At 51.4% G+C, this 25,361-nt stretch overlaps 1 protein-coding gene across 4 annotated transcripts in view; it reads right to left on the reverse strand.

Annotated features, from left to right (window-relative positions):
- TJP3 (tight junction protein 3) overlaps positions 1 to 20,729 on the reverse strand; it is a 30,429-nt gene extending 9,700 nt beyond the window's left edge. The window contains exons 1-9 of one of the 4 annotated variants that reach the window (XM_020895338.2): positions 20,530 to 20,729; positions 5,136 to 5,192; positions 4,911 to 5,020; positions 4,144 to 4,246; positions 3,548 to 3,896; positions 2,130 to 2,233; positions 1,038 to 1,197; positions 643 to 751; positions 71 to 129 (exon numbers count right to left, since the gene is read on the reverse strand). In XM_020895338.2, the coding sequence (XP_020750997.2) occupies positions 71 to 129; positions 643 to 751; positions 1,038 to 1,197; positions 2,130 to 2,233; positions 3,548 to 3,896; positions 4,144 to 4,246; positions 4,911 to 5,020; positions 5,136 to 5,183 (1,042 nt within the window). In that variant the 5' untranslated portion in view covers positions 5,184 to 5,192; positions 20,530 to 20,729. Of the gene's footprint in view, positions 1 to 70; positions 130 to 642; positions 752 to 1,037; positions 1,198 to 2,129; positions 2,234 to 3,547; positions 3,897 to 4,143; positions 4,247 to 4,910; positions 5,021 to 5,135; positions 5,193 to 9,620; positions 9,970 to 10,036; positions 10,220 to 20,529 lie in introns of those variants that run through there. The other 3 variants (XM_070464980.1, XM_020895337.2, XM_070464979.1) reach the window with 3 other exon arrangements.
- Positions 20,730 to 25,361: the final 4,632 nt, after the last annotated feature.

Here is a 25,361-nt window from a genome sequence, read left to right on the forward strand (position 1 = left end):
GCACCCAAGCCCCCCCGCATTGGAAGCACGGAGTCTCAGCCACTGGACCACCAAGGAAATTCCTGCTCACCTGGTTCTGACGCGGTCCTAGAATCCATTGAACTTTCCTGCCAAAGCCGGTGGCTCTCCCTGGTGGGGAACAGATTTGGGGTGAGGTGGAGGGGGGGATGTCGAGCAGCAAATTTTAGAAGAATTTTAATTTATCAGCACTTGGGTTTTGATTCTAGTCCTGCCCCTCTGCAGCTGTGTGATCTCAGGCCCTCTGCTCCTCATGCCGTGACTAGTTAATGACCTAAAGAGCCAACAATGAAGTAAGAGTTGGAACCTTGGCATGGGCTGTCCTCTGGCCTCTAAGGTGACCTCTAGCCCTGGTTGTTATTCCTGTGTGGTCCCCTCCCCTAGACAGACCCCCCTGCTGAGGGTCTGATTCCTCCCACCAACAGCCATACAAGGGAGCTTAGAAGGGGATTATCCACCCCCAAAAGCCCATAGCCCTAGACCACGTCTTGGAACCTCCTATGGACAGGAGAGACCTCTTCCAGGCAGGCCACCATGGCTGCATCCTCAAGGTTACTCCATGTGGGGAAAGACATGCCCGTGTTCCCCTCTCATTTGGCCATTCTAGCCAATGGGGCTACACACACGGGGGAGTTGGTCCGGCTGGCGTCTGGACTCTGCTGCCCATGCTGGGGTGGCGGTGGGATATGAGATGGTGGTGCCTGGGACAGTTCTGAGCCGAGGTCTGAGATGTCTGTGGGGGAAAACATGTCTCAGCCATGAGCATGGCCTTCCAGGCTGGACCCATTTCACGGAGAGGCACATCAGGCCCCTCTAAGCAAAGGGGCCCAGACCAGAGTCAGGCTCAGCTGGGAACCTCCAGCTCTGATTTGCTGTGTGGCCTTGGGCAAGTTTCTGTCCCTCTCTGAGCCTCTCAGGGCCAGGCTTACCAACCCCTGCTTGGCCCTGTCAGACACAGACTGCTTCCCTTGCCCTCCGTTCGAACCTCCCTGCCCAGGGCTGGACTCCAGGCCCCTCACCCTCCAGGAGGGAGCTGTCGCTGTCACTGACGGCTGGAGGGATATTCACCAGGAACTGGCCTCGGTCCCTGAGCACCAGCAGAGTCAGTTTCCCTTCTGATTTCTCGATCAGTTTCCGGGTGTCACTCAGTGACAGATTCTCACTGGACACTCCGTTGATCTAAAAGGAATCAGGAAAGAAGAGAGGAGGCAAGTTCATGAGAGATAGGGGATACTAGAAACAGATATTTTGGTGGAGGAACTACAAACACACAACACTCAAGGGTTACTAAAAACAGACATTCTCAAGAGAAAATGATAGAATTGCATTCCTTCTGTGAGAGGATACTATGCCAAGAACTGACCTCTGAAGAATTCTAGAAACACACAGTTTTCTAAGAGGGGTGGGGGATGCTAGGGAAAAATTTAAAATGGATCGACTCTCTCATCTCCCCAGAGAGGGAAATTTCTCAGGAGACACTGGAAACAGATATTAGAAACAACTCAGGAGTAATAATAGAGACAACTCTAATTGGGGGTGAGGGAATAAATACTTACATACTAGAAACAGATAATCTCTAGGAGGTGCTAGAAACAGACATCCAGAAGTAGACTAGAAACGCACAAAAGCCACTAGAAACAGACAATTCCTCAGGGTCACTAGAAACAGACAACTCTGAGAAGAGTTTAGAAACAATCAACCAGAAATGATTTGGAAATCCAACACCAGGAATCACTAGAAACAGATTTTCAGGGGAGGAGTCTAGAAGGAAATGAACCAGAGCTGCTCCTTGCAGCCTGGTTTCTGGATGACTAGTATCCAGTCACCTAAGGCAGGTCCATGAATCAGTGCTGTAGCCAGCTGGCCATGTGATTCTGAGGATACTAGAAACAGACAACCCAAAGGGTGTACTAGAAACCAACATTTGGCAATGGATTAGCAGCAGATAGGGGAAAGGGGGGAAAATCCTGCATAGCCATCTCCAACCTTTGAAAAATAGATAACAATGCACCGGCAAGTAGTTCAGCTCTGCTGACCTTACTGGGTGTCTTGGTAGCACTGTTACTCTCTGGCCCTGGTCTCCCTGTCTCTAATGGGAAGCCCAAGCTTACCTGGAGGATGAGGTCTCCTTCCTGAAGCCCACCGTTCTGGGCAGCCAGGCCCGAATCTGTGATGTGCTTGATGAAGATCTGACTGCCCAGTTTGACCCCAAAATCTGTAGGAGGAGGTGAAAAACTGAGGCAGGGCCTGGGGTCTAGGCTGCCAGGGGCTCTCAGATCCCAGCCTTTTCACCTGCTCTCTACCATCCTATCTTCCCAGCTGCTGTCCTGAGGGGACAGGGCAAGCATTTCCAGCGGGCATTCTCCCCCTCAGGTACCTGTCAGCAGGTGACAGCAGACCTGGTGCCCGTAGCTGGAGACGCAACACACAAGCACCAGGTGGTGCCAAGAACTGGGAAGATGGAGAAAGTGGGGAGGTGGGGAAAGTGGCCTTGGTGGGAAGGGGGGAAGCCGTTTGGGACGAGGTGGTCTGGGGATGCCCTCTCTAAGAGGGTGATGTCTGAGCCAGGTCTCAGAGGAAACAAGGGAGCAAATCCTAAAAGGGTCTTGGGAAGGCTGTTTCAGGTGGGAAATGGTCTATGCAAATGCCCTGGGGCAGGGATTCTGATGTCATTGCATAGTGGTCGGCAGTAGGCACCTGAGAAGGGACAGAGCCCGGGCTGTCCCTTCTGGACACCCTGATGACAACACCAAAGGGGCTTCGGGGTCACAAACCCCAATATTCAATGAGATCACAACAAACGTTTTCAGGATTATTCAAAGTACGATGTCTACTGGGGTAGAGGTCCCAGTGCCATCTGTCACATCGTAACCACAATTCCGAGATCATGATGCTGTCCTTGAATCAAGAGGGGGGTGAGAGGTCATGTCTCTCTACCTCTGTAGAGGTAGAGGTCTACTGTTCTTTACTTAGAACACCTTGACAATCTACTGATGTCACGATGTGTGAGCTTCCTGTTTCTCTAAGAACATGCCACAAACTTAGTGCATATAATACAACATAGATTTATCTCACAGTCTGAAATGGACCTCATGGGACTTAATCCAGGTGTGGGCCGGGCTGGTTCCTCCAGAGGCTCCCAGGGAGCACCGGCTTCTGCCTTTTCTAGCTCTGAGGCACCACCTGGTGTGTGGCCCCTCCCTCCATCCTCACAGCCAGCAGGTCAGCATCTCCCGTCTCTCTCTGCCTCTGATCCTCCCCCTCCCTCTTATAAGGACCCTGTGAAGACACTGGGGCCCCAGGGAAACTAGGGTCATCCCCATCTCAGGGGCCTAGCTTAATTGCACCTGCAGACTCCCCTCTGCCCCATGAGGTGACACGTCCACAGGTCCTGGGATAGGGCGTGGACATCTTTGGGGGCCGTTATTCTGCTGACCACACACCATGCAGGACCGGATGTCAGGGCAGCAATGTGGCCCTTTCCCAGGGACTCCAAGATCCCTGCCAACAACGTAGCCCCAAGGCTCACCATCACTCTCTCTCTTCCGCACCAACACGGACTTCACGGGCCGCATTTGCACATCCTGCCGCGGCAGCCGCTTGAAGCCGGACACCAGGGCCAGCCCGTTGGCCTCGGAGCCGCCACCCGGGCTCCTGCGCCCGTGGCTGTTGGCCCGACTCCGGCGACCTGCCCTTGGCCGACGGGAGCGCTCGCCCCAGGAGCGACCAGAGCCGCTGGACGTGTCCCCCTCGTATCCCCGGCCGTGGTCAACCTCCTCCAAATGCCGCAGCCTGTCTTCCTCATCTGAGTCCTCGTGTCCTGGGGCAGAAGTGACCTTGGTGGCGGGCACCTGGACTTTCCGGGGACGCTTCACTGTCTGTTAAGGGAGGCAGAGATGGGTGGGGGGCCAGTTTAAGGCTCTGGCCCATCCCCTGGGCAGCCCTGGGGGACTCTGGTCCCTCTGAACCTCAACATCCAAGCTGTGAAATGGAGACACTATTCCAGTGGCTTGGGGGAAGCTTATATTCATCTGCCCATGGGCAGCAGGAGTGGGGAAGGGGGAGGGAGGGGTTGACTCAGCCAGGACAGAGGTGCTGCTGAGCAGGAGCTCCCCCCCCACTCACAATGTTGGCCATCTTCGTGCAGGTCTTGAGTATCTGAATGGCGAAGGTGGAGGTGACACTCTCCATGGAAACCCCGTTCACCATGACAATGTGGTCCCCTGTCCTGAGGGAGAAGGCCGGGTCTCAGGGAGGAGGCCTGACTGGGAGCCCCTCTCCCCAGGCCTTCCCTGAGGACCCCTGGCAGGTACCCCCAGCTCTACAAGGCCTGGTTCCAAACCATCAGTGTTCCCAGGCTCACTGAGGCTCTGGGCCTCAGTTTCCTCATCTGTAAAGTGGGGCTGATCAAAGAACCCACATAATAATGAAATGCAATTGTAGAACACTAACTGCGATTGCAACTGGCATCTCACCCCCTTACTTTTTCCTCGAGGCCCACCTCTTCATGCTTTTCTTCCCTTCTGTCTCTGTTTCACACTCTGTTTCTCTCTGAAGCTGGCCCCCAATTCTGAGTATCACATCACCTGTCAGCCACTCAGGCCCAAGAACCATTTTTCCCAAAATAACTCCCAGGAGCCTCCTGCCCCCAAGACCTCAGGATACTGGGTCACTCTCCCTCCAGCCAAAAAGAGGTTTCCAGGATATTTGTTCCAGGAGTGTTCCAGGGCCACCATGACCCCGAGAACACAGTCAGTCATGCTGCCAGCTTCCAGTCCTGTGTTGTCAGAGCTAGAAGGTGCCAGGCATTTTTTAGCCCCCTGACTCTGGTCCATATAGGCCCCTCTTCTTGACACACCTGTCCCCTGTAACCCAGCTGCCTTGACACTCACTGTAGCCGGCCCTCAGCCGGCCCCCCAGGCACCACATCGGACACAACCACAGGTCCACCGGACCGGTCTCGGCCACCGGAGATTGCGATGCCAAAGCCTCGGCGGGGGTCCTGAGAGAGGATGAGAAACAGAACGCGATTTTGCTTTTCACTGGGACAAAGGCCGTCCTACGGGGACCAACCCACCATTTCTGTTGGCACCCGTGCAGGGAGAGCGAGGTCCCACCTTGCTGATCGTGGCTGTGTACTGTTCCCAGATGGTCAGCTCCTCCATGTCCAACACCTGGAGGGAGGTGACAGGGAAGGTGGGTGTGAGGATTCAGGGGTCTTCATACCTGGCTGGGGAGCCTGGCTCTGACACTCTCCTGGCCCAAGCCTGTGGGCTAGTTGCAATCTCTCCTAAGACCTCAGTTTTTTCATCTGCAAAGTGGACTTAAGTCAGTGGTTCTCAACCCAGAACTGTTCTGCCTCTTCCAGGGGACACTGTGTGGTATCTGGGATCATCTGTGGTTGTCACAATTAGGTGTGCTCCTGGCATCGAGTGGGTGGGGGCCAGGGGTGCTTCTCAAATTCCTTCAGTGCACAGGACAGACCCCACCATAAAGAATAATCCATGGGCTTCCCTGGTGGTACAGTGGATAAGAATCCGCCTGCCAATGCAGGGGACATGGGTTTGATCCCTGGTCCGGGAAGATTCCACATGCCATGGGGAGCTACTAAGCTCACGCACTACAACTACTGAGGCCACGCCTCTAGAGTCTGTGCTCTGCAACGAGAAGACACGTTAATGAAAAGCCCGTGCAGCACAATGAAGAATAGCCCCTGATTGCCGCAACTAGAGAAAACCCGCGCATAGCAACAAAGACCCAGAGCAACCAGAAATACAGAAAAAAACAACAAAAACAAATATCCTTTCCCAGATGTTAATGGTGCTGAACTGTAATGGAAACAGAGAAGAGACAAGTCCTTGTTGCTTTCTCTGGAAGATCTGACTCAGTGCCTAGGGGCATCGAGCAAGGCCCACAGGCACAAGGGATTAACTTTGCTCCAGACCCTCAGGCCTCCTCGCCATTCCTCCAACATGCCAGACCCAGTCCTGCCCCAGGACCTTTGCATACACTTTCTCCTCTGCCTGAAACTCTCGTCCACCAGATCTCTACCTGGCTTCCTTCCTCACTTCCTTCTCCCAGTCACCCAGTCTGCAACTGGCCCCCTCCCCAGCCTACAACAGACCAGTTTTTCCGCCTCGCCCTGATTCCCAGTTCATAGAAGCTGTGAGCCCTTGACATTCTCTGAATTTTAAAAATCTGGTCCCTGCACTTCTCCCTCTAGAATGTCCGCTTCAGAGGGCAGAGATTTTTATCTGCCTCAGATTCTATCTACAGAATGATTTAATGAAGTGCTTCCTTTGGGCCAGGCTCTTTGCAGTAAGATCTCATTTAATCTGCTCACTAACAGGTGTTCTGTTAACAGATATTCTATTATTAATCTGTTACATGATTTTTCCAGTAGTCATGTATGGATGTGAGAGTTGGGCCATAAAGAAGGCTGAATGCCGAAGAATTGATGCTTTTGAACTGTGGTGTTGGAGAAGACTCTTGAGAGTCCCTTGGACTGCAAGGAGATCAAACCAGTCAATCCTAAAGGAAATTAATCCTGAATATTCTTTGGAAGGATTGATGCTGAAGCTGAAGCTCCAATACTTTGGCAACCTGATGCGAAGGGCTGACTCATTGGAAAAGACCCTGATGCTGGGGAAGACTGAAGGCAGGAGGAGAAGGGGACAACAGAGGATGAGGTGGTTGGATGGCATCACCAATTAAATGGACATGAGTTTGAGCAAGTTCTGGGAGATGGTGAAGGACAGGGAAACCTGGCATGCTTGTAGTCCATGGGGTTGCAAAGAGTCGGACATGAATGAGTGACTGAACAATCACAGATGAGGAAAGCTGGGTCCAGAGAGGGAAAGTCACTTGTCAAGACAACAGAGCAATTGGCGTGTAGGGCTGGGGAGGCATGGCTTCTGTTATTTTCAAGTCCAGGGTACAGATGAGATCAGAGGCTTTGGGAATAGAGGTCAGGAAGCCAACAGAAGGGGGGATGTGGCCCCCAACTATCCCTTACTTCTACCTGGAGGTGCTGCTGCCCCTGGGGGTCCTTGGAGAAATGATGCCCCCTCCCCACATAGCATAGCATGTGTGGTGTGTTTCCCTACCTTTTCTTAGAGGTTCCTGGGAGAGCAGCATTCCAGGCTCCAGGGAGGTAGGAAGCGGAGGAGAAGAGGGAAACACAGCCAAGGGCAGGGCCTCATGAGCCCTCCTGGGAGCCAGGTCTGCTTTCACCAAGATTCAAATCCTTCAGTCTGCAGTTGATTGGCTATGGTGGTACCTCTCCAGCCTCATCTTCCCCATCTGTATAATGGGTACCTCCCTCACCCCCGCCGCCTCATCTTTCAGCACTGAGGTGTGAGAAGGGGGCCTGGAGTCTCCCACAACTAGCAACAGGAGCCTCTGGAGGGACGACAGTGGTTGTAGTGAGAAGTAATAATAATGACCTTTCTCCTCTGTGTAACATTAATAAGCAACACTATTTCATGAGCTGCCAGCGAGCACTTTGCAGTACCCATTCCTTTACTCCTGAGTGACCTCAGGAAGAGGCACTGCTTCTATTCCTGCCTTCCTGCCTCACAGGGGAAGCAAAGAAGGCCCAGAGAGGTTCAGTAACTTACTAGAGGTCACACAGCACCATGTGAGCCTTGGCAGGCTGTCCCACGCTTTTGCTCTCAACCACCTGGTCCCAGCATCCTTCTGTTTTTTAATTTTTCCTTCTAAACTTATTTTTCGGAACAAAATCTTTTCACTTGCTCTGATTTTATGTTAGGGGTCATTAAATGATCCCCTTGAATTTTGAGTTCCTGGCTCTATTTTAAGAATCAGCCCCCAGGGAATCACAGCCCCTGAGGGGCAGGCGCAGGTGGCCATGGCTTGTCCTGGCTTGTGCAGGTTCGCCCTCATGGATACTGGCAGGCTCCCTGACACCCACAGGGTCACACCTAACCCCACAGCCCACCTCAGCTTAGTTCACCCCCAGCCTTTCCCCAACTGGCCCCTGTGCCTGGACACCCTCCCAACATGCATACAGCTGTCCCCTGACACTGGGGTCTCAGCTCAAATGCTGCCTCCCCAGGAAGACCTCCCAGACTAGCCAATCTTTGGTATCCTACCACTCCTCTACTTTTTTTATTAGGTTTTACTCATGGCATCCAAAACCATCTTCAATTGCCCTGTTTAATCATCAGTTTGTGAGTTTCTGATCTTTCCTCTTGGGTGTGAAGGATAGTCGTGGCTGTCTCTCTGGGTACTTTGCTGACTGGTCCTTCAATCAGCCTCCCTTCCAGGCTTTTGCACATGCTGTATTCCCTGGCAAACTCCTATTCATCCTTCACAGCCCCAGGGGCACTTTCTCTTCCTTCAGGAAATAAGTCCTCAACACCCCGCAAGACACATACATTTCTTCCCTCTGATTATTCAGGCGTGGGAGGTTCCAGTCACCTGTCTCCCCTACACCCCTGAGTCTGGGGATTCCTGGTAGGCAGGGTTGGGGGCCCTGGGACCCCATCATTGTCCCCACTGGACTGTGTGGAGGGGGGAGTTTGAGGAATGCACTAATGGTAGAATAAAAGGCTGATTTTGACAGGAACTTCACCAGGTTCTCTGGGAGATAGTGGAGGACAGAGGAGCCTGATGTGCTGCAGTCCATAGGTTCGTAAAGACTAAGACACGACTTAGCAACAACCACCACCACCTGCATATCCGTCTAGAGTTCCTAGCTTCCTCAGCCCCGCCCCCCTCCAGGTGGGCTCCGAGGGGGCGGGCCCCGGGCCTACATCCCCGCCCCTTGCCACGCACGGGACAGAAACACCGGAGACGAAAGGCCTCCAGAGGGGACTGGGCTTACCGAGTCACACCGGCCCCGGCACGTGGTTGCCAGGCTGCAGTTCACTCTATCCCTCCCCGCCCCCACCTCTGGGAACCACAGCGGGGGTCGGACTGGGGGAGGGGAGGGGAGGGGACCACAAATACTCGAGTTGAGGACGGGATTCTGGGAGCTGCTTCTTGAAGCCGGGAAGGAGAAAGAACTTCCCAGCCCTAGAGCCTCGGGTGGTCTGGCCGGGGGCCAGCAACAGATCTCCCAAGCCTGTTCACCTGTTTAAGCCTCTGGGACCCGACCTGAGACGCAGAAGGGTAGGTGTGACAAAGTCGGTTCAAGCTCCAACACTAGAGAACGAAGCACGCCCCCCTCGCCACAGAGCCACGGGGATTCCCTGCCCCAGCCCCGATCCGCCTGCCCGATGCAACAAAACACGACTCTCAAGCCAGATCGCCCAAGTCAATGACTCTGTATACAGTAGGCACTCAGTAAATGGTGATCCCCTCTTCCACAGCCTCACTGCCTTCGCCAAAGCCGTTCCAGCCCACAAAGTCCCTGCCTACCGTCCCACCCTTAGTGCTCAAGCTCAACTCGGCCCATCCCGCTGGGAAACTGCACACCTACTAAGTACCAGGAGCATTCCCCCTCCCCTCCTAGGATCCTCCCCACGCCCTTCTATAAAGTGACCATCACCCACTTTATAGACGAGGTTCTCAGAGGCGTGGACTCACTGGCTAGCTCAAAGTTACACAGAAAAATCGGGATTCGAACACCGGTCTACCTGCTCGGGGACTTCTCAAGTGGCGCTGGTGGTAAACAACCCGACTGCCTATACAGGAGACGTGAGAGACGCGGGTTCCATCCCTGGGTCGGAAAGATCCCCTGGAGAAGAGCATGGGACAGAGGAGCCTGGCGGGCTACAGTCCATTGGGTTGCACACAGTCATACACGATTGAAGTGACTTAGTACACACGCGAACGCTATCTGTTAAGGGAGGCAGACCCGGGGCAGAGGGAGCCCCGGGAGGCAGAGTTGGAGGCCAGTGGGCGCGGACACTCTCCCCGTGCTAGCCTCCACATTCTCCTGGGCCTCAGTTTCCCCATCTGTTACCTGGGCAGGGGGTGATCTGGGGTCCCGGGTCCCGGCCCCAGCCCCACCTCGGTCCCCTCCCCCTCCGGCCCTCCGCGGGCTACTCGCCTGGAATCTCACCGCCATAGTCCACCCTGGGGGCTGTCCAGCGCCTCTGGCCCAGGGCGGGGGGCCTAGAAGCAGTCAAAACTGGACCCCACCCCGGCGTGAGGGAGGAGGCTGGGGAGGGTCGCGGCGAAGCAGGTGTCCAGCACTTGCCCTGCTCCCGCCCGCTCCGCCGCCAGGGCTGCACCTGCACCTCTTCCTCCTCTGAGTCCCCTCCCGGCCCCGCCTCTGTCCCGACACGCCTCCGGGACGCCGCCGAGGCCGCCTCCGTTCCCACCAGCCCCACCTCTCCCAACACAGGATCCAGGCCCTGGTGTGGGAATTCCAGGCCGAGTTTTCCACCCAGCTGCGCACTAGCTGGCGGCCGGGTTGGAGACCCGCCAGGCGAGGCTGCAAGGAAGACCAGGCAGGGATTAAGGCCGCGTTTGGAACGGAGCCTGCGCTTTGGAAGGTTTTCCTGGATGGTTTTCCAATGCGTGTTGAGATTCTGTAGAGCTAGCCAAGGGTCAGAGACGTCCGGAGAGTAGGTCTGGTCTTTCTCGGTCACCTCATCTTCAGCAAGTTCACCCTATTTTATTTTTTTTATTTATGGGAGTTTATTTTAGAGAGGAAACTGAGGCCCAGAGAAGCCTGGGGTGGGGTGAGGGGTATGGACTTTCTGAAGGTGTAGGCTGATATGAGACTTCCCTTTTGATGTCCCCTACAGTGGAGGATCCAGAAGGTGCACAGCGGTCACCTCTGGGCCTGGCCAGAAACCAGTGCTATCAGCCCTTCTTCACACCTAGCCCTGGGCTGGGTCCCCAGCTGGGGAGGGCAGGCAGGAAATTCTTTAAGATTCTTGGGGTAAAGGTCATGCTTCCTTCTCCACCCCCTGCCTCACCCTTAAGGGACCCATCTGGGAATAACTGGACCAGAGCAGGAAACCCTCTGCCTAAGGGTGTGGAAGGGAGAAAGTCACCTGGGTGGGTGGAGCCACCATTGGCTCTATCCTCACATTCCTTCTTGTTTAAAAAAAATAGACCCTGAGGCCCAACTGTTTCCTTGCCCCACCCAGGTCAAGGTTGTGGGGGCAAATCTGGGCACAGACACCCCTTCCCAGCCTCACCCAGCCAAGACTGGGCTGAGAGAAGCTCCAGATTGTGGGAAGAGCGAGGCAGAGGGGGAAATTAGGGATCAGGGAATTCTTCCTGGAAGAGCGGGCATTGCCACTGGGGTTAAGAAGGTTGGATATTGCTGTTGTTGTTCAGTCACTAAGTCGTGTCCGACTCTTTGCCACCCCATGGAGTGCAGCATGCCAGGCTTCCCTGTCCTTCACCATCTCCCTGAGTTTGCTCAAACTCACGTCCATTGAGTCGATGATGCTATCGATCCATCCGTTCCTCTGTCATCCCTTTCTCCTCTTGCCCTCAGGCTTTCCCAACATCTTTTCCAACCAGTCAGCTCTTCTCATCAGGTGGCCAAAGTATTGGAGCTTCGGCTTCAGCAACAGACCTTCCATTGAATATTAGGGGTTGATTTCCTTCAGGATTGACAGATTTGATCTCCTTGCAGTCCAAGGGACTCCCCAGAGTCTTCTCTGGCACCACAGTTTGAAAGCATCAATTTGCAATCAGCTTTCTTTATGGTCCAACTCTCACCTCCATACATGTCTACTGGAAAAATCATAGCTTTGACTATACAGACCTTTGTTGGCAAAGTGATATCTCTGCTTTTTGATACACTGTCTATGCTTATCATAGCTTTTCTTCCAAGGAGAAAGTGTCTTTTAATTTCACAGCTGCAGTTACTGTCTGCAGTAATTTTCAATCCAAGAAAATAAAGTCTATCACTGTTTCCATTGTTTCCATATCTATTTGCCATGAAGTGATGGGACCAGATGCCATTATCTTAGTTTTTTGAATGTTGAGTTTTAAGCCAGCTTTTTCATTCTTTTTTCACTTTCATCAAGAGGCTCTTTGCTTTCTGCCATAAGGGTGGAGTCATCTGCCTATCAGAGGTTGTTGCTATTTCTCTTGGCAATCTCAGTTTCAGCTTGTGATTCATCCAGCCCAGCAAGAAGGTTGGATAAGAATTTGCCAAATGTGCAAGAATATAATCAAAATCTTTGAGGCCCCCAAGGTTGATGTCTCACCTTTCCCCAAAACACTAGTCTAGAGGTCCCAGTTAGCCAGAATTTACCCCTCAAGGGTGCCCAAAATCTTCTAAGGCAATAACCCTTTGCCAGAGCCTCTTTCTAAGGACCTACTTGGACCCTCATAAGTAAATCAGGGTTAGTTGCTCAGTCGTGTCCTTCTCTTTGTGACCCCATGGACTGTAGCCCACCAGGCTACTCTGTCCATGGAATTCTCCAGGCAACAATGGAGTGGGTAGCCTTTCCCTTCTCCAGGAGATCTCGACCCAGGGATCAAATCCAGGTGTCCTGCATTGCAGGCAGGTTCTTTACCATCTAAGTCAACCTCAGCCTTTTCCGATGTGACCTTGGGCCACCAGCAGGTGACCTTGGGCCAAACACAAAATGATTTTAGGTAGAAGGTCAACAATTTTTTAAAAAATAGATGTATATTTGTTTTAATGAGTTACAGGAAAAAACATAAATAAATTCTCCACTGCCACATATACATAGGAATTCGCGGTTGCGATTACTGGGGAGGAGTTACTGATTGGGATGTAGGTCTGGCAAAATCAGACGAGTAGGCTCTCATGCTTAAGGAGGGTTAGCTTTGCTGCAACCACTGTTACACGTGCCCATTTGCAGCTGAGAAAACTGAGACTAGATGTGTCAAGTAGCGGGCCCGACTAGAAGAGCTGGATTGGCTCTGTTTGATGCCACACCCCTCACTCTGTATGCAGGGTGATTTACCCCTCACTCTCCCTCGAAACCCCACTTTAATATCTGAAGACATTTTTAGTAGATACTGTTGGCATTGAGTGGGCTTCCCAGGTGATTTCGTGGTAAAAAAATCCACCTGGCAATGCAGGAGACGGGGGTTCCATCCCTGGGTCAGGAAGATCCCTTGGAGGAGGATATCGCAACCCACTCCAGTATTCTTGCCTGTAGAATCCCAAGGACAGAGGGAGCCTGGCATGCTACAGTCCATGGGGTTGCAGAGTTGGACACAACTGAGCGTGCACGCACTCCTGTTGGCATGGAGTGGACAGAGGCCAGGGATGCTGCTCACCACCGCCAAGTGCCCAGGACAGCCCCACCCCAGAGAACCACCCAGCCCCAAAAGTCAATAGTGCTGAGGTAGAGAAACCCCACTTTAAAGTCCTCTAAGGGGGATAACCACCCCAAGATACATGGTCTTCCTTCAGCCACCTCACATACTTCTTTCCCTGCTCAAGAACATTCAACGGCTCCCCGGTACATCAGATAATCTGTACTCAAATTCAGGGCTTTGGAGAAGGGTGCATCCAGTGCTGCCTCACAGAGGTAGGGTCATTCATGCATTCATTTTCTCACCTATTCAGTCGTTCATGCAAAAAAATATTTCAAGCCCTTGTTAAGCGCCAAGTGAAGGAAGAAGTGAGGGGGTAAGGAATTCCCGCCTGAAGTTGCAGTGCTGATTACCACCAGGAGGAGGCAGTGTGCACATGGCCTGAAGTGATGTTGTGGGAGGGGAGGAAACTAGGAACCTGAGGGATGACCCTTCTCCGCCCCTTCTGAGCCCTAGAGGGGGGAACTCAGCTCAAAAGGGGTGGGGACAGGGCTGAGGTCTCCCTGAGTGGTGGCCACCGGGAAGGGTGGGAACCTGGAGGGAGGGAGTGGTGGTCAATCACGCCTGAGGCTTAAAGACTCCCTGGTGGAGGCTGCTTTGCTGGGCTGCAGGAGGCGGAGGTCTTATTTGTGGTCAAACAGGTCTGACCAGAACCCAAGAATGAAGCTGCTCAGCCACCTGGCTGGGCGCTGGCTCATTCAATTACTGAGTGCCCACTGTGTACACCCAGCTCTGACGCAGGCCCTGCGATAAAGAAGGCTGAGCACCCAAAGAATTGATGCTTTTGAATTGTGGCATTGGAAAAGACTCTTGGGAGTCCCTTGGACAGCACGGCGATCAAACCAATCAGTCCTAAAGGAAATCAACCCTGAATATTCATTGGGAGGACTGATGTTGAAGCTCCAATACTTTGGCCATCTGATGCAGAGAGCCGACTCATTGGAAAAGACCCTGATGCTGGGAAAGATTGAGGGCAAGAAGAGGAGAGTATGAGACAGTAGGATGGCATCATTGATTCAGTGGACATGAGTTTGAGCAAATTCTAGGAGATAGTGAAGGACAGGGAAGCCTGGCATGCTGCAGTCCATGGGGTCGCAAAGAGTCGGACACAACCGATCACTGGATGGCGACAACAACAAAAGGAAGCCCAGGGCCCTCGGGGGAAGATAGACAATGAAATAATCTTCAGGTCGCAGAAATAAAATGTCCAATCTAGATTTCTGAGAGCACTTGCACAGAGACACAGCTGGTGTGGGGACTCCTGGAGGGCTTCTCCGAGGAGGTGTTACTGAGATTAATAGGAGTGACCTAAGTGAGAGGGATCTGGGAGGAGGTCACAGCTAGACCTGAAGGAGGTAAGGGAGGCACCATGGGAGAGTTGGGTGGACAGCCAGTGCAAAGGCCCTGGGGCAGTACTGGGCCTAGAGTGTTGGAGGAACAGCAAGGAAAACCATGTGGCTGGAGCAGAGTGAGCGAGGGAGAGAGAAGAAGGAGGGGAGGGCAGGGAGAAGATAAGGCCTTCTGGCCGGAGGGAGGTGGGACCCAGCAGGGCTACGGGCAGAGGAAGAGCCAGGGCCTGATTCAAGGGCCCAATGGCGCCCTCTGGTGGCCCACTGCTAGGATGACAGACTGAGTGGCGGGGGCCGAAGCTAGGCAAGCTGTGAGCCCAAACCCAGAGGCCCTGCGGAAAAAAATACGTTTCAAATCAAGTTTTATTTTGGGGGAATTCCCTGGGGGTCAAGTGACTAGGACTCTGCGCTTTCACTGCCCGAGGGCCCAAGTTCAATCCCTGGTCAGGGAAATAAAATTCCACAAGCTGCGATGCCAAAAAGAACCAAGACATTTTATTTTGGAACTTTTTATTTATTCTTTTAATTTTGGCCGTGCCTCTAGTAGAATCTTAGTTCCCCGACCAGGAATTGAACCCAGGTCCTCGGACAATGAAAGAGCGGAGGCCTAACCACTGGACCAACAGGGAACTTCCTGGACCATTTTTAAATTAACAGAAAAGTTGTAGATGAAATTCAGAGAGTCCCTCTATGCTTCTCACCCACTTTCTCCAAACATCATTTTACATGACCATGATGTACCTGCCAAAACTAAGAAACCACAGTCTCATCACTGCTAACTACACTCCAGGCTGCGTTCAGGTTTTACTGCACCAGGACCCCATTTAGCATCTCACAGTGCATCCGGTCCTCACATCTCCTCGGGCTCCACTCCCCCGTGTTCCATGGACCTTTCCAGTCTGGAGGAGACCAGGCAGTGGCTTTGTACACTGCTCCTCATTTGGGGTTTGTCTAGTGCCTGGACTGGGGTTATGGGTTCAGGCAGAGGGCATGGGAGGAAGGGCAGATTCTGGGGTGCGGCTGGCTTGTGGATGCTCACAGCACTGAGGTATGTCCCAGCAGTTGGCACCGTGAGGGCGCTGGAGCACCTTAGGGAGAGCACTTTGATGCTGGAAGGAGAGGGGTGAAGACCCTTCTGGGGGCAGCCGTAGGGGGGCTCACAGAGTGTGTTCCCCCTATCGCCTGCCTCCTGAGTGGGAGGAGGCCCACCGCAGGGGGCAGAGCAGTGCCTGTTGAGAATCCCAGCCTCTCTGCTTCCAGCCTCAGTTTTCTCATCTGTATAATGGGGCCTGCTTCTGTCTTTGAGCGCTCTGATTGGGAAGGTTCACAAACGAAAGCAGCTGGCACCCAGCAGGTGCACAGAAAGCTTTGCCCGGGTGCTCTCTGTAGCTCCATCCCAACTTGAGTCAGGAGGAGGGAAATAAGCCCCTAGTAGGAAAAAATGAAGTGAATTATGGTGTCCCCCAGGGCTGGACAGGGACCACCCACAGAAATGTCAACTTCAAGGTTTCATCCTTTGGTACAATGGCCTCGGGAAGCACCCACACCCCTGATACCTGCATCCCTATCTCCAGTCTGGCTTCTGCACCTGTGCCCCCGCCAGCTCCCCCCCACCCACTTCCCATGAAAGGTCCCTCGTGACCTCCAGTTTGCTAGGAGTCTTATCTGCTTTGTGACTGGGCCAGCCACAGCTGGAATCTGTCCTAAAATGCACAGTACTTGTCTTTCTACTCTGCTCAGAATCTTAGGTGGTTCCGCATGAGCTATTCATTCCTTTATGGAGCACCTACTGCATACCAGGCACTATACTAGGAGCTCGGGACACTGCAGAGGTGAGCTCACAGACTTTCAGAGCAGACATGCAACTAACAGTCTGAGGGACTTCGCTGCATGTCCAGTGGTTAAGGCTCTGAACTTCCACTGTAGAGGATGTGGGTTTGAGCCCTGTTCAGGGAACTAATATCCCACGTGTTGTGTGTCTCGACCAAAATAAATAAATAAACAGAACAGCGTCAGCAATTAGTGTGTGGCTAAAAAGCTGTGGCTTTAGCTCAAGAACATTCCATAGTTCCCTAGCCTTTGGTCAGGATGTTTATTGAGTATTTGATCAATGCCAGGCTCTGGGCACTTTTCTTAGTTATCTGTGCTTCTTATGGTCTTCAAATTATTTTACATCCCTGTAAATTACAGGAATGGCTTCCCTGGTGGCTCAGTGGTAAAGAGCCCGCCTGCCAATGCAGGAGACTCCGATTCGATCCCTGGATCAGGAAGATCCCCTGGAAGAGGAAATGACAACCCACTCCAGTATTCCCGCCTGGGAAATCCCATGGATAGAGGAGCCAAAGCATCAAATACGACTTAAGGACTCCGCAGCAACAGCAAAGTTACAGGAAACTGGTAACATTGCAAACTGTTCTTGTCCATAGACATACAAATGAATTTTGTCCTGCGGAGACTATTGATTATTGTCCTGTGGTTATTGACCGGCTTTATAACTATTTGTTATCTCATTTCAGCCTTGATTGCCTATATGTGTTTTTGTTAACAGGCTCTCCTTTAAACAAGCTGTAAGATCTTATTAGTTCCCATATTAATTAATGAGTTAAGTAAACTCATAAAGCACCTGTTTGTTTTATTTTTAAATATTTATTTTTATTTGTTTATTTGGCTGCACCAGGTCTTAGTTGCAGTATGTGGGATCTAGTTTACTGACCAGGGATCAAAACCAGGCCCTCTGCATCGGGATCATGGAGTCTTAGCCACTGGACCACCAGGGAAGGCCTTGTTTGGTTTATATTATAGTCATGCTTTTTTAGTTTTTTGGAAAAAAAAAAATCCCTTACCTCCATTACACTGAAAGCCTTCACTCTAGCGTCCAAGGCTCCTCCCTCAAGAAATTTCCACCTACTCCCTCTTACCCATTAACATCTTTAAGTCCCAGAACATTCTTCCCACTTTTCTTCCTAATCACCCTGAACCCTGTCTTTCATATGTCAGCAAATGTTCTTAGTTCTCCAAAAATGTGTCCAGAATCCTCCCACTTCTTTCTCCTTCTGAGCCTCCACCTGGTTCACCCCATCCTCGCCCACCTGGACCAGCAGAGTCCACTCCTCCAGGTCCCTGGTTCCACCCTCACCCTCCGCAGTCTGTCCTCCCTAAAGCAGCCACCAGATGGCAACCGTGAGCGCCAGAGTCAGACCCCCACCCCTCTGCTCACAGCTCTGCAAGTCTCCCACCTCCCTAAACCTAAAAGCTAGTGTCCTTCCGGAGGTTCACAACGTCCTGCAGGACCTGTCCCGTCCCCTCCAGGCCTTCCCCTTGTCTCCTCTCCCCTCTGTCCATCCACAGAGGCCTCCCAGCTGCTCTACCTGGCACAATCCTGCCCCAGGGCCTTTGCACAGGCTGTGCTTTGCCCTTGGAATGCCCCTCCCCCAACTACTCACTTCATTCAAGTCTCTGCTCAAATGTCCCCTTCTCAATGAGTTCACGAAATTACATGACATCTATTCCTTGGAAGAAAAGCTATGACAAACCTAGACAATGTATTAAAAGCAGAGATATTACTTTGTCACCCTGAGCCGACAAAGCTATGGTTTTTCCAATAGTCATGTATGGATGTGAGAGTTGAACCATAAAGAAGGCTGAGCACTGAAGAATTGACGCTTTCGAATTGTGGTGTTGGAGACAACTCTTGAGTCCCTTGGACTGCAAAGAGATCCAAAACAGTCAATCCTAAAGGAAATCAACCCTGAATATTCATTGGAAGGACTGATGCTGAAGCTAAACTTCCAATACTCTGGCCACCTGATGTGAAGAACTGACTCATTGGAAAAGACCATGGTGCTGGGAAAGGTTGAAAGCAGGAGGAGAATGGGGCAACAGAAGATGAGATGGTTGGATGGCATTGCTAACTCAATGGATATAAGTTTGAGCAAGCTCCAGGAGATAGCGAAGGACAGGGAAGCCTGGCATGCTGTCAGGGGCCCATGGGGTCACAAAGAGTCGGACATAATGGAGCAACTGAAAAGCAACGAGTTCTCCTCTGACCTTTCTACTTAAGATTGTGAAATACCTCCCTGCCTGTTTTACTCCTATCCCTGCAACCCGCTCCAGTGCTCTTGCCTGGAGAATCCCAGGGACAGAGGAGCCTGGTGGGCTGCCATCTCTGGGGTCGCACAGAGTCGGACACGACTAAAGTGACTCAGCAGCAGCAGCAGCAGCTGTACCTCTTTCACTCTTTTTTTGTTTTCTGTGAGACTGACCATCTTCTAACCCAGGATATAGTTTACTTCCTTATTGTCTCTTGTTTCTTGTCTGTCTTCCTCCACCAAAACACAAGCCCCACAAGAGCAGGGATCTTTGTTTCTCTTGATTGCTCCCTGAATCCCCAAGGCCTGGACCAGCACTCGGCACGTAGTAGTAGGTGCTCCATAAATGCAGGTTCATTCCCTGGAGAGCCCCTCCTCCCAGGCATGATCCTGGCTAACCTCAGCCCATTCCAAAGAGTGTCAGGCTCCGCCCTGAGCAAACACAGCTTCCCTGGCACCAGGCCAGACCCAAGGAGGAAGAACAGGAACCCAGACTCCCGCAGTGGACTTTCCCCAGAACCGGGGCCACAAGGAAGCCCTGAGCCAGGGAGGCAGGACTCTAACAAGATGCTGAAACTAGGGTATTGGCTGGGGGTGGGGCTTAGGCAGCCCCCACACCCCCCCGACTCTCCGCATTTTCACTCCTACCAGGCTGACAGCCCTACTTTCCTGTGCAGCCCAGGGCAGGTGGCTGCCCCTCTCTGACCTGGATTTGACCTCTGCAAAACAGGAAGGCAGTTACCCCTGGTTTGGCATTCTGATTTGGGGGGGGGGGGCACAGTTTACCCTGCCCCTTGCATGATTGGGACTCTATTATGTGCTCTAGCATATGCTATTCTCAGCAGGCCTGCGACTTGGTGTCTCTAATTATACCCATTTCACAGAGTGGAAAACTGAAGTCAGATCTCTCTGACTCCATGGGTTTTTCTTTCTCCAAACCCCAGTCGAGGTATATTCCCTCCTAACCCCTCAGACCCTGAATCCTAGCATCTGTTTCCCAGGAGTAACTCCAAACACCAGTCACCACCCCCTGCCCCCACAACCACATACCCTGCAACTGGGACGCTCATGCATTCTGAGCCCCAGAGGGCCCTCTTCATCTCGGACAAAGAGCTTTGAGGTGCAATCAGACACTTGGTTGGCTAGGACGCATTCTTTGTCCTGCACTTTTTGGGAGAAAATAACCCAGAAAAGTTCTTGCCACTGGATTCCTGTCTTCTTGGGGGTCTAATCTTCCTTTGCCTGGAAACCATCCCGGCTTCTTGCCCACAGTCCGCTCTGCAGACTCTTGTGACCATCATCCACCCACTCACTGCTCCATTTCTCTGTAGGGAGATTTCACCCAGAGAAGAAATAAGAGATAAGGAGATAAGCCCTCCTCCCCCAGGACCCTTGTCGCCCCCGGCTCCAGCAGCAGGGGTGGAGGGAGACAAGATTCAACTGTCTGAAAACTTGGGGGCCCCTTAAGAAGTTCCAGGAGGTCCAGATACCAACCATGTGCCAATTTGTCTCACCTGCCACCTCCCCGTCGCCTCCCCTCCTCAGTTTGGGGGATCAGAGGCCAGCTGGTACCCCCTCAGCCTTCCTGAAAGAGCTTGGGCCAACAATGACCCTCTGAAGTCTGTGACTGTGGTGTCCTGGGCGGGCTGCCAGGGGCAGTAACTGCCGGCCAGATAATCCCTTAGAAACTATGTCAAATGCCCACACAGGAGTGTCTGTTTCCTGCTTTCCCGGGAGCCTGGTAGTGGGGGGAGGCGGCAGGGGGCCCGGGACCTCATGGTGGGGAGCCCCATCTGGACAGTACCTTTGGGGTGGTAGGCCGATCGGGGTGGGGGACTCACCTGTCTAGGAGGCTGGGTGGCCTCTGGGCAGGCAGCAGCAGTCAGGGCCTGGATGTCCGCCTGGCATCAGGGGCAGGGAGGGGACCCAAGGCTTGGGCTCCGGCCTGCCCACTTGTTTGCCCAACTTTTCCTTCTGTGGTGGCCACAGACTGGCCGGTCCTGTGCCAGGTGGAACCAGCAGGGTGACAACCACAAGCCGACTGGCGAGAGTGAGAGAGACCTGGTTGGGTGTGTGGTTCTGTCGCAAGGTGCACTCACGTGGGAGCCGCTGGCCTTAACCCCTGCCTGCCCACAGGCCAGGGATGCCCAGTCCCATCCCACTTGCGCTGGCTACCGCCAAGCCCTTGGCATCAGCAAGAGATGGGCCCACGTGGCAGGTGGAAGACATTGGTGGAATAAATTCAAAACTGAGTGAATGAATGGTGTGTCCCCGACCGCCCCCACCCCACCCCACCATCGCTCCCCCTGCCTTCCTCCAGGCACTGTCTCGTGCCTGGGGGCAGCAGGACTGCTCCTTTCCTTCCTCAGGATCTGAGCACAAAATCTGCTTCCCTACCCCCACATGAGTGGCAGGATCCCTACTCTGAGAATTTTCTATCACTTCCCAGCTGGGCAGCTTTGGGCAAGTCACCCAAGTCCCCTCCGTTTCCTCTTCTCAAAAAATGGGAACAGAGACTTCCCTGGCAGTCCAGTGGTTAAGACTGTGCTCCCAGTAGAGGGAGTCATGGGTTCAATCTCCGGTGGGGGAACTAGAATCCCAGGTGCCACGCCTTGCAGCCAAAACAAAAAAATCACCCCCCCCAAAAAAAAAGAAACAACATAAAACATTGTATAGCAACTATACTCCAATAAAAACACACAAGCACAAAATGTTTAAAAACGGAAACAACACTGGTGTCTGCTCCTAGGGTTGTTTCCTCCAGTAACTGAATGAATGTCGGTCCATAAAGTGCTCAGAGCTTTGCGGGCACACAGGAGGGCAGCACTTTCTAATCTCTACCCACAGGTGGCTGGGCTGAATGAATGAGAGGTGGGCGAGATACACACAGGATTTGGAAGAGCCCGTTCTGCAGAAAAGAACCTAAAATAGCTCATTAGTTTTACACATCGATTCCCTGTAGAGATGACAATGGTTCTGAATGTATTGGGTTAAATGAAATATGTTCTTAAAAGTAATGCCACCTACTTATTTTTATTTATTTATTTTTGGACATGCCCCATGGTATGTTGGATCTTAGTTCTCTGACCACGGGATGAAGCCCACAGCCCCTACATTGGAAATGTAGAGACTTAACCACTGGACCACCAGGGAAGTCCCTGGTTTTTTAAATTTCTTAAGAATTGGTTGCTAGAAAACTTTAAATGACATTTAGAATTTTACATTGCCTTGTAGTTCTACTGGAAAACACTGGGATAGGTGCTCAGTGACTAAATAACAACAAAAAGCACACATAAACTGTGGAGCCTTTTTTGATCACATTCTCTTGCCACTGTACAATATGTCTATTATTTTCAAAGTATTTGTTAGCAGCTAAAATGCCTTGTGTATTGTCTGCTTGTTTATCTGTTTCTCCTAGATCTCTCTCTCTCTCTCTCTCTCTCTCTCTTTCTTTATGGCCACACACGTAGCTTGTGAGATTTTTAGTTCCCTGACCAGGGATCAAACCTTGGCCCTTGGCAGTGTGAGCACTGTGTCCTAACCACTGGACCACCAGGGAGTTCCCTTAGATGTTTCCTCTCTGAGGTAGGAATTTGGTCTTGCTTATTCGTGTGTCCTTGTGGCATAGAACAGTGCTTGGTACACTGCAGGTGTCCAGTAAATATTTGTGAAGTGAATGAATGAATGAATGGAAGGAATATGGGGAAGTTTGGGGAGGGAGTGAAAGATTCATTAAGTCCCTTTTACCTGCAGGATTGATGCTGAAGCTGAAGCTCCAATACTTTGGGAACCTGATGAGAAGAGCCAACTCATTGGAAAAGACCCTGATGGAAAGACTCATTGGAAAGATTGAAGGCAGGAGGAGAAGGGGACGACAGGATGAGATGGTTGGATGGCATCACCGACTCAACAGACATGAGTCTGAGCAAACTCCGGGAGTTGGTGATGGACAGTCTGCATGCAGTCCATGGAGTTGCAAAGAGTCCGACGCCATTGAGCGACTGAACAACCTGCAGGACCCAATACTGACGGTAATAACCCTATGACCACAAGGGGGCGCCCGAAACCAGGCTACCAATTCCAGTCGCGGCAGCTTTGGTTTCCCATCCTGCAAAATGGGAATTTTGAGCAGGGACACGGAAGGATGAAGCCTGAGGAGCAAAAGCCGCTGCCCCATCCCGATCCTGGCCCCTCCTCTGCACTTCCAGTTGTCTGAGTCAGTGGTTCTCAAACTCTGTCAGGCATCCGAAACGCCTTGAGAGGCTCAGAGAAAGATTGAGTCCCCGCACCCCGAGTTTTTGATGCAGGAGCCCTGGGGGGCGGGGGGCCGAGAACTTGCATTTCTAGCAAGCTCCTGGTGGATGCTGATGGGGGCAGGTCCGGGCACCTCGTTTTGAGAACCATGGATATGAATCTTTTCTCGAGGCAGATTAAAAATGAATCAGAACCAAAGAACTCCTCTTGGAGCCTTTTAGAAAAATGGTGGCAAAATACACAAAGCATAGTATTCACTCGCACAGCTTGGCTGCATTCAGTACCCTCACATTGTTGTGCAACCATCCTCACCATCATCTCCAGAACTTTCTCAGCTTCCCAAACGGAAGCTCTGTGTCGATGAAACACTGACTCCTCACCCCTCCCCCACCATCTACTTCCTGTCTCTATGGCTCTGACTCCTCCAGGGACCTCAGGTGAGTGGAATCAGGCACTATTTGTCCTGTGTCTGGCTTCTCTCATTGAGCATCGTGTCCTCAAGGTTCATCCATGTTGCAGTGTGTATCAGAATCTCCTCTTTAAGGCGGAATCATATTCCAGCGTATGGGTAGACCACATAGGTGTATCCATCATCTGTTGATCCCCTCCCCTGAGTTGGCTCATTTCTAACAGCTAAGCTGGGGGATCCCTCCACCTGATCCTGGGTCCTACTCTCTATGTCTTCCCTTTTCTTCATTTGTCTCCTTGTTTTGATAGAGAATATTTTAGAAGCGTCTTTCTGAGCCCTGGGTCTGACTGGCTGCTCTGTCTCGCTGTTTCCCCTTCATCCCATCACCCAGCACCCCAAAGCCCAGTCTTAGCCTCCCGCTGACCTCGCCAGCAACATGACAGTGAAGAGAAGGGTCACGTGTCTGGAATTGGACAGGCCTGAGTGAAAACATCCCAGCTCCGACCTACACCACCTGTGTCCTCGGACTCCCCACCTGCCTCCGAGCAGAAATCATTAATAATGAATAAAACTACTAATAGCAACATTTATTATTCCCCAAACCATGACTTCAGAATGAATAACTGCCTGACCGTAGCACTGGTGAGCTCACCACTGCACTTTAATAATATTATCATTCTTAACACAATAAGAAAAGAGGCTGCTTCACGACGAGGTATTTTGTGTGATTCCAAACATGTGGCTTCAGCTCTCTGGGCTTGTTTCCTCATGTGTGAAATGGGGATGATAATAGTTTCCATCTGGTTGATCAACATTATCAAGTATTTATTGTCTTCTAGGTCTAATGTTTTGTGTTAGGTAATGGGGACAAAACTCAACCTTCAGAAAACTAATATCATGGCATTCGTCCCATCACTTCATGGCAAATAGATGGGGAAACAATGCAAAAAGTGAGAGACTTTATTTTGGGGGGGGCTCCAAAATTACTGCAGATGGTGACTGCAGCCATGAAATTAAGAGATGCTTACTCCTTAGAAGGAAAGCTATGACTAACCTAGACAGCATATTAAAAAGCAGAGTCATTACTTTGCCAACAAAAGTCCATCTAGTCAAAGCTATGGTTTTTCCAGTAGACATGTAGAGACATGAGAGTTGGGCTATAAAGAAAGCTGAGCACCGAAGAATTGATGCTTTTGAATTGTGGTGTTGGAGAAGACTCTTGAGAGTCCCTTAGACAGCAAGGAGATCCAACTAGTCAATCCTAAAGGAAATCAGCCCTGAATATTCATTGGAAGGACTGATGCTGAAGCTGAAGCACCAATTGGGCCACCTGATGCAAAGAACTGACTCATTGAAGACCCTGATGCTGGGAAAGATTGAAGGCAAGAGGAGAAGGGGATGACAGAAGATGAGATGGTTGAATGGCATCACCGACTCGATGGACATGAGTTTGAGTAAGCTCCAGGAGTTGGTGATGGACCAGGAAGCCTGGAGTGCTGCAGTCCATGGGGTTGCAAAGAATTGGACACGACTGAACAACTGAACTGAACTGAATGGGGCTATTATAGTAGTTTTAAAAAAATGAAACAGGGACTTCTCTGGTGGCCCAGTGGCTGAGACCCCATGGTCCCAATGCAGGGGGCCCGGGTTTGATTCCTTGTCAGGGAACTAGATCCCACATGCCTCAACTAAGACCCAGTACAGCTAAATAAATAAAGAAGTATTTTTTTAAATAAAAATCAGGTCTCTGACTTTTGGGGATATTGCATATAAAGGCTTTAGCACTGAGCTTGACACTTAAGAATGTTATTATTATGTATAACTAATTTTGACTACATTATAAACACATATGTTATATATCATAAATAATATTTATTTTACTTATTAATATTACTTATCATGATACCATATCACTATTTAATAATGTTAATACATCAATACAAAATCACACATAATTTGTATGTTCTGCATAATGAAAAAAATTAAAGTTACTTATTATTACATTATTAC

This window comes from Odocoileus virginianus, chromosome 3 (genome assembly GCF_023699985.2).
Source record: "Odocoileus virginianus isolate 20LAN1187 ecotype Illinois chromosome 3, Ovbor_1.2, whole genome shotgun sequence".
Lineage (NCBI taxonomy): Eukaryota > Metazoa > Chordata > Mammalia > Artiodactyla > Cervidae > Odocoileus > Odocoileus virginianus.